Here is a 9,435-nt window from a genome sequence, read left to right on the forward strand (position 1 = left end):
AGGGGAGAAGCCGGCTACAATCTCACTGCTGAATCATTAATTTCCCTCCTCTGAGTCATCCTGCGGCCCTGTCACACACAGAGCGGACACAAGCAGGGCTGAGGTGGGCAGAGGCTCCAGGCTGATACAGCTGGTTTAGAAAACTGGTTGTAGGATAAAAGACAGAGATTGTGTCTACAGAACCAGTGAGCAGACACTTGGACAAACCCCAGAAAGCAGGTTTGATGCAGAGTCAGGACCTGCACCAGCAGCTGAGGCTGGTCCTTCTGCATTAACTCTCTTGGAGGTAACTGATTATACTGGTAAAAAAGTGAGGACTGGGGAAAACTTCAGGAGATGGTAGGACCTGTTAATGCAAAGACTAAGTGAAATCTCACTGTGAAATCTGTTCCTCCCTGACCTTGCTAAGGCACAGCCAAGGTTAAACCATGCTCAGACTTTTCTGAAATGTGTCACCAAAGACACCAGGAGAAAAAGTTATTTATTTTGCTGTGACACCTGAAGATTCGGGTGAGGATGGGGCCCTGCTGCACTGAAAACTTTGCAGAGACAAACGTTGTACAGTTAATTTTGTTTGGCTTTAAGGCTTACCCTGCAGTATTTGCCAGTTTCAATGCAGCAGCATGACTCCAGGGCACGAGAGCCTGAAAGGGAAATGGACTGAGGGCTTTGCTGGAGAAGCCAATTTAAAATGCATGGAAGGAAAAGAAACAATGTGGGAAATTAATAATTTCCTCCAAAAGCCCCTGCCTTTTGTTCTTACAGTCCAGATATGCCTACTGCCGGGAAAAGGAGGGGAGAGCAGTGAGCTTTTAAATGTGGTTGGACTGGCATCATGCTCATGCAATTATTTTCACTCTCTGGGTTTCATGTGAATTCGTCCCATAATGACACACGGAGAACCGTTGGGATTTCCTGAGCTGTGGCACCAACATGAGGGCATCAGTGGCCAAGAGCATCAGTATTGTGAATACTGGACTCATGAAAATCCAGTCCCTCCTGATGCAGGAGAGACCGGAACACTGGGTAAGCCACTTTTTGGTGCTGAGTGGCTCAGCACCCAACCCATGAGCTCAACATCTCCAAAATCAGCTTCTCCCTCCTCAGAGGTCTCCTCCCATGGCACACAGGGTTGCAGGCTTCTTTGGACTGCACGTCAAGGAAACAAAGTCAGCCACTTTGCACTCGCACACTCATGTTTCTGTTCTCTGCAGACTCACAAAGAGACACCCAGGACAGCAAGTTCAGTGACCTTTTATTTGTGCCTGTTGTCACGGGGCCCAGTTCGAAGTGGCACACGCAGCAGTGGTGATGAGTTTGCACAGTCTGATTTACAGCAGTGGCTGACAACCAGCATGAGGGCACCAACAGACTTTTGCACAACATATTGGTGGCTGCTCCAGTTTATCCCTCACCTCTTTTGTTATGTCTCAGCTCACATCTGGTTCCAACAAATGCCTTTCTTAGGAGTGGGCCTTGGAAAACTGGCATGACTCTGTGTTCTGTGCCTGGGCTGAGGGCAGAGCAGCTGGAGAATGGGGAACACATGGCACTTCCCTTTGGCAACTCACTGGGAAACTCAGACTGAGAAGAGTTTGCTTTTATATGTCCTTCTTTGGGATTGTTGTTTCCACATCAGACACAATGGAGCTGCCAGATGTGGAGCAATTGGCACACAAAGTGCCATGGGGGAAAAATATCTCCTAAACAGCTCAGCAATTCCTGCCAGTGCTGGACAGTGAGGAAGGAGGTGTTAAAAGCTCAGGTGAGGGTGGATTTCTCGTGGACGGCTGTCGAGTTGCGCCCTGTCTGTTAAGGCAGGCAGGAGGGAGCAGGAATTGAAGATGATGACAGTGATGAAACGCAGAGTGGGTCATGCTGTGAGAGGCTGGAGGACATTCAGCCCCACATAGTGAGAGAGGAAGAAATGCAGGATGCCCAGGGCTGACACAGCAATGAGAATCCAGAGAACTCCAGCGCTGAAGTATATCGGGGCAAGTCTGCGGGCGAGAGGCAGCTGCTGGCACTGAGCTTCCCTCCTGGGAACAGCCCCTTCCTTCCGGCAGAAGTGCATGGAAAGGCAGCCCCCGGGTGTCCCCTGCCCCTTGCGTGAGTCCCATGCCCTGCTGCCACCTCAAGGGAGCAAACACACACAACCAAAAGGCCTTGGGGCAGCTCCAGGCTAGCCCAGTACCTGTGTTGCCCTGGATGTGTGTTCACATTATGCCTCGGAGACAAGGCTGAGTCATGCAGAACCCCAGAGCACTGAAGAGTCTTGAACTTTCCCGAAGCACATTATGTTCCCAAATACAATCCCCCAGAGGCTACCATGTACTTCCCTGAGTGCTGCTGTGTGTGTGTAACTGTATGTGTGTGTGTGGCTCTGTGTGTCTCTGTGTCTGAGCATGTGTGAGTGTGTGTAAAAAAGAGTCTAAGTGTGCAAGAGTGTGTAACTGTGTGAGAGTGTGCAAGAGCACGCAAGAGTGTGTGTGAGCGTGTTTACCTTTCTGAGGATGATGCCTTGTATCCTTTGAAGTAGCAGTAGCGGGCGCAGAGATAGAGCAGACCCAAGGCTGCAGCCAGACCTGTGTTTAGGAGAGATCACAGTGACTATCTCCAAAGGCTTTTCAGAGCTGCTTGGAACCAAGGATGTAGCCCAAAGTGAAGGAATAGAGACTCTGTGTCCTCTGGCTCTACCCTCCCATCAGAGACAAAATTACTGCTTTATTTGTTGCTCAGAAGTTGAGCAGGACCTGAGGACTGAGCCAGCATGCAGGGCAACAGATCCAGTGACAAACCATGTAATGGGATATTCTCACCTTGATGGAAGAAGAGCCCAGCCTGCCACAGAAGCGCCAGGAAGATGGGAAAATACTCAGAGGAGTTCACCCTGACAGGAAAGAGAAAGGTAATAAACTAGGGAAAGGAAGGAAGCTCTTCCTCTTTTGCTTTCCCTAACAGTTTTCAGACACTGGAGGCTTTTGCTTTTTAGACCTGATGTTGTCATAAAAAGCCTCCAGGCTTTCTTCTTTTCCCACAGTTCCTGACCCAGCTTTATTCACAGAAATGAAACAGTGGAAAGAACAGGGTCTCCAGGGTACAAGAAATGAAGTAAAATATTCCCAGGTCACACTGTGCACAGAAAGGCTCCATGAACCACTCCCACTGCTCCTTCCCGAGTGCTGCAGCTCAAACCCTGCTGTCAATGCCCCAAAGCCAGAGCTGTAGGGAAGGCCTGTCCCTCAAGTAGATAAGGCCAGAGCAGCCTGGGCTTTGTGCAGGAGCTGGAGGGAGCTCATAACTGTTGGGATTGTTTGTATGCCATGCCCTGTCCTCCCAAAGGCACAGTAGCACCAAAAGATGCTGGATGAAGCTGAGTCTTGGCCAGTGAAGAGGCAAATAATGGGATGGCCGAGGGGATCCAGCTCAGTTGCATTTTTTCCAGTGGTCAGCTACAACAGAAGTGGAAGCTCCTCCCTCCCCACTGCAGCCCTGGTGCAGAAGTCACAGCAGAGATGCTGGATTATCCTCATCCCAGCTCCAGCTGAGATCTCTGTGGGAAGTTTTCTTTCTCTGTGAGTGAGATTGAGAGCAGGGCTGAAGCTGCCTGAGGTTTGGACCCCACTTGGATAAAACCAGTAAGTTTCAGGCACCAAGGGTTAGGTCTTTAGGAGCCCTTCACTGTACAGCGGAGGTTCTTGTGTGGTTTCTATCAGCAATGTCTGGTTTAGGACCCAAGGGCCAATCCAATCCTGATGTTGAGTCTTCAATCCATTAATTAACCTTGAGGGAGGTAATTGTTTAATTGCAGTTCTAGGAAAGGAATAGCAAAGCAGGGGAAGTGTGGTTACATGAGACCTGACAAACATCAGGTAAGAAGAGTTTCTTACTGTGCTCGAAAGATCCTTTCAAATTCAGGAGGGCCTGAGATCTTTGGAGGTGAAATGCCAAACAACCTCCTAGCATAGATCACCTGGAGGAAGAAGTAGGCTGCAACAAAAGAGAGAAAAGTAGCAGTGGTCAGTCTTATGGCTGGGCACGGTGGAGTCAGGAGCTGGCCAGAGGCTGGGGGAAAAGATCTGCAGTCTCCTCCTAACCCCACACTCCCACACAGCAGAGAAAGTTAGAATAAAATCCCAGGTACTTTTTAGCTAAGGAAAAGGAATTACCCAGAACTATAGTGAAGCAAGGAATACACAGTCACATACTACCTGTGCTATCTGCTTTCTTGCATAATCAGGAGATGACAAAATTGTTACACAATTCAGATGCACTTTATACTGACAGTGTCAAGGTTTTTTCATTCTTTTAATTTTTTCCTCTTCTAAATTCTGGTATCTGTGTAGGGATGGAACTGATGGCACAGATAGCCACCCAGACACTGAATTAAATTGTCATGCAACATGGACCTGTGGCTGGGAGATGTTCCATGTGACCCACCACAGTGCAACCTTCCACCTTTTCACACTGCAGAGCTCTTTGTATGCTCACATCTACATGCACTTCAGAAGCTGCTGTAAACCCAAAGAGGGAAATTCTAACGTTTGTGCAAGGGAAAGATCTACCAAAAGATTTCTGAATAGAGGAGGGAGGTCAGTTCAGAGAAAGGGCTTCCCATGCACTCATTTGGTTAAATACTCTCCAGACAAGATATCAGTCTGAAAAGCGGTGGAGTGCCAGTGTAACAGGAGACATTAAATATGAAAGCAAAAGAAAATCAGTGGAGTTAGAGCAAATTGATCCAGCCGGTATTTGAGCACATGCACCCAATTATGCCTACCTTGCTCCAGGACTCCCACGACTGTAACAGCAGCCAGCCAATGAATCTGATCCAACATACTGACTTTTTCAGACCCTAGAAAATCTTATTTCTTGATCAGAAGTTCCTCTGGCCGGGTTTGGTCCTCGCTGATGTGGCAGTTTTTTGATGGTGTCTGACAGCCTACGTTTGTTCTAATTGAACAAACAAAGCAAAGATTTAGGCGGTGGTATGGACACCCAGGAGGAGCCTGGTGCCCGTTATCATATGCACTGTGGAAATGGAAATCAGCGGAGAAATATTTAATGGAGCATTTTCGTCCCCACCCACCCTTTTCCAGGAACGGAGTTATGAGGAAGTGGAAAAGCCTGTACAGAGACAAATGTGAGAGAGAAGGCAACTGGGAGCTGAAGGGATGGACAAATCTCAATGGCCCACTAATCCACTCCCCCCAGGGCACTCGCTTTAGGCCAGGGCACATCTCCTTTGCTGATGTTGCAGGAGGAGCCAAAGCTCTGCTTGGGCTGTTGTGTCACACCAGAGCACAGGCAGCATTCCAAGGTACATTTCCCTGTGTACATAATCCTATGGATAGCATGTGTTTGGCACAGAGAAGGGCTTACGGCCACAACACTGAGACCTTGTGTGAAAAATGCTCTGAGAGGGTAAGAGAGGATGTGATGAAATATAGAAGGTCTCTAGATCTGTCCTGTACACTGATATTTTATCTGGAGATGGGTTCTGCAGAATGACTGTCAGACACCAAGGAGGTTTCAGAGCCAGCCCTCATTCCAGAAAGGCTGGGAGATGTGCATTTAAGACTTCTGATCAATCCTCAGCCCAATGGATTATCACTATTAACTCCAGAGTGAGATCTTTGTGGGGAAAAAACCTGAGAAAACCTACATAATTCATCAGGACATAACAAAAAGAAAATTGCATTTTGTCAGAAGAGTTTATCTAGTTCCTGTCTAACAGCACAACATGTGGCACAGACAGAAGCTGCTGGGACCACCAGCTTTGTTTCCTTCTCTTCAAAGAATTCTCCCATCAGAACAGGTAAAAAGGAAAGCAGGTTATGACAAAGTGGTCATTGAACACCACTGTTATAGAAAGTTATATTAAAGCAGTTTACAGAAATTACATTGCACACCTGATATCTTTGATAGCTTTCTAAGAAGCAATATGCTGGTTCTGGTTTTCTGCCTCTCTATTTAAAGGCACCCAAAATGGCTATAACAATGTCCCAACTTAGTATTTTTCCAAACATCAAATACACACCCCATTGTTTTTCAAACATCAGCTCTAAGATTAATTCCTTTATTTTGGAATTGAACCTTTTTCACTACAGTCACTGTTTAGAAATAAGAGGAACAATATGTTTTGTTTTCTTCTATTTAGTTGTCAAAGAAATTAAAAACTCCCCTCTGTCAGGTCAAGAAGGGCAGAGATCTTGCAGTGCTTAATGATGTTTGATTTCCCTCTGCTCCTGTCTGATAACAGCCTGCTAGTGAACGAAAATAAAGTGAACAACTGAACAGAAAACATTTGAGCTTACGCCTCCATCAGATGACAGTGCACTGTGAGCTGCATCAACAGTGTTAAATGTGTGCAATGGAATCTGGGCCAGGAGGAGCTGCACAGGCTGCCACAGAGCATTCCTGCTCTCCAGAACATCACTAAACACAAAAGACTTCTAGAGCCATCATCTGGCATGGTCTAAATTTAAAAAAGGCCAATAGAAATATGAATGAATAAACAAGCACACGTGTCCCCCCTCCTCCTCCCTCCTCCATGAGTATAATTTTTCTAGCTGTTTTTAAACTCCTGAAGAGCACAACATTTTTCTTGTCCCTGTTTCTCACCATCAGAACTCCCTTTATTTTCATTCTCTATCGGTGCTCACAATGAACAGGAACATGTACCCTGGTCCCAGCACCAAATGCCCCTGGGTGAGACTGTCTTGGGCGGGCAGCTTCTGCACCTGTGGACCTCAGCATATTGTGAAACCTCACCCTCCGAGGCTGACACCGGCAAGTTCCCTTTTAGGCAAAGGCAAGTCTTGAAGTTCCAGGTGCACCTCAGGGTGGATTTGCTGAGCAGGAGCTCCTGAAATGCTGTACCCCTCTCCCATTCCCTGGCTCTGCACTCCAGGTTATGCCATGTGAATGTGGCCCCGCCTCAGAGAGCACAGATCAAAGTCCTCACACCTCCCACTGTGTCATTTCTCTGTGCCCATGGCTGCTTCTGCCACCTCACCCTGCAGCCAATAATCCAATCTGCATCCTAATTTTCACTGTAGAGATACACTCTGAGCTGGACTGCGACACCAATAGGGATCAAAAATAATCTTGGAAAGAAAAATGGTCAACACAATACCTTGGAGGAGTTTTAAGCATCCATAGAGTTTACTGCACCTTTTACTTGCCCGGAGCAGCAGGGCAAGGAGAAGCCAGCAGTGCTGAGTCCAGCACGGTTACATGCAGCAACATCCCCTGGAAATGAATTTCAGGAGCGTGCAATGGCTCAAGAGCTTTCTGTCAGTGGAAGAGAGAACATTTTGCAGATGAGCAACTCACCCTTCAGCCATGAAGCATGGAGGCACCTCGTTCTTCCAATCCTATCGCACAAATATGGAAATATTTTGTAATGCAGGTTGTATTTGTGCTTCCTTTCCCACTGAATCCTTTTACAGCCACTACGTACATCCAAACCCGTGACTGTGGAACTGCTTGTCAGAACAGCTACTGTCTTTGTGTAATAACCACAAAGAAAAGAAGAGAGGAGGGTTCATTCAAAGGATTCTTTTCTCACAGAGAAGAAAGATTTTTTTCTAGTTCAAGAGAAAGAAAGAGAGCTTAGTCCCAAGCAATTCAGTCTGTTCAAGTATAGCTCCTCAGCATGGGGTGGTGGGGTTGGAAATGCACCCTCCTGACCTCCTATTCCCATGGAGGCTTCTCTTAAACACAGACCTACATGTGTTGAGATTTTCCTGGAATCTGAAAGGAACAACATGCCAAAAATATGGCAAGAAAACAAAAGAATTAATTATTTTATCCTAAGGCACAACTGTTCCCAGGAAGTGTGGACAGCTGCAGACAATTTCTGCTCTGTGATTCCCAGCAGGACTCAGAGCAAGCATAAGCTGGATCAGATCTTCTGAGCACACTGAAATGCATCCTGGCTTCCGCATTTTGAAAAAAAAAAAAAATAAAAACTTTGCATGACAAGAATTACCATGATTTTTGAAAATGAGCATCTATCCAGAGGGTTCTCCTTTCACAAAGTAAAAGAGCAGGTGGTTGGTTTTGTCAGTAACATCCAGGTTGGCATTATACAACTCATCTCTTGGAGTACAAACTCAGTGTATATTGGAGATGTGCTTTAGCCTTTTCATCCAGACCAATTTCAGACCATATTCCTGTCATTTATATTTCTATGTCAGATCAAAGAAGTCACAGAAATGTTTACAAATATTTAGTTATAGCAAAAATTCTATGGGTCAAACCAATCTCTGAGTTTCTTGAATGCTTCTGCATGGAGCAGGACCACAGCCAAGCACCTATTGACAAGCACTTCTCATCTCAGTAAAGGTGAAGGCCTTTACTTTGGAGATCAAACAGGGAAAACATAAAAAATAATTTTCTAGAAAGCAGGATGGAAAGCAGACACTTCGGAAAACCACATAAATGAATATATGTACTCATTTATTTAGGGATAGATTGGAGAAACTTTTTTAAGGCTTTCTTCTATTGGAGTTTGGTGAGCTTTATCCATATGCACATTAAGTCTGACTGAAGGCCACATCAGTATAAAAGCAATGCCAAAACCCTCCCCTTAATTCATCATCCGAAGGCACTGGTACATGCAAATGAATTATGGCCCTTCATTTATGATCAACATCTGTTAAAAATAATAATTAAATGTCTGCTTTGCCCTGCCTTGTCATTTGTTATTGTCACACAAGGAAAGCATTTTCCATGTGTTTTGGCAATTTTCCTACCTCCTGTTCAACAGAAAGTCAGGAATAGCTAATAAACAAAAAGGAACAATGCCAGAAAGTGGCTCACATGAAGAATAAATATCTGGAGTGGTAAGTGCATATGTGAGGGAGAGGGAGGATTTCCCTTTGCAGAGGGACAAACAAGCCTTTCAAACATCTTTGGCAGCTCTTATATTAACATACACTTAGTATTATCCTGTAATGATGTGGGGAAAAAAATTGCAAGTATACAAGGTATATCAGAATACATCAAAGGCTGAAGAGTGGCCATGAAGTGCAGTTTTCTTTCCCCAAATTAAAGAGGAGAAGAAATAGAGCTCAGCATTTCTATCTTGTTTGGATCAGCACACCCAGAGGTTGGCTGGCCTTATCTGGTTATGAGATAAAGCTGGGCAAGGCATTGGAGAGGGGCAGAGTGAGGACAGCTCTAAGGAGACTTAGAGGGAAGATTGGAATTCCTAATAGCTCTCCTGCAAAGAAGAGACCCTTGGCTTGTCAGAAACAGGTAAAGAGTCAGGGGAATTTGCCTGAAGTGGAGAGGTGTTGCTGTGAAAAGTCCTATCTTCAGGGATGGGGCAATCAGGAGGGCAATGGTCCCTCTGCCTTATGGTGACTTTTCACACCGAAGTTCTGTCCCACATGGGGTTGAGGGAAAGAAGATGGTTTAGGGGGA

At 45.9% G+C, this 9,435-nt stretch overlaps 1 protein-coding gene across 1 annotated transcript; it reads right to left on the reverse strand.

The window, feature by feature from the left end:
- Positions 1-1,238: 1,238 nt before the first annotated feature.
- On the reverse strand, positions 1,239-7,714 carry LOC136367473 (leukotriene C4 synthase-like). Its single transcript, XM_066329127.1, has 6 exons — positions 7,339-7,714; positions 4,781-4,953; positions 3,891-3,990; positions 2,820-2,890; positions 2,504-2,585; positions 1,239-2,000 (listed from the first exon to the last, which is right to left on the reverse strand). The coding sequence occupies exons 2-6, from the start codon at positions 4,836-4,838 to the stop codon at positions 1,874-1,876; spliced, it is 438 nt and encodes a 145-aa protein (XP_066185224.1). The 5' UTR covers positions 4,839-4,953; positions 7,339-7,714; the 3' UTR covers positions 1,239-1,873.
- Between the last annotated feature and the right edge of the window lie 1,721 nt (positions 7,715-9,435).

The sequence above is a fragment of the Sylvia atricapilla genome, chromosome 14 (genome assembly GCF_009819655.1).
Source record: "Sylvia atricapilla isolate bSylAtr1 chromosome 14, bSylAtr1.pri, whole genome shotgun sequence".
NCBI classification, from domain to species: domain Eukaryota; kingdom Metazoa; phylum Chordata; class Aves; order Passeriformes; family Sylviidae; genus Sylvia; species Sylvia atricapilla.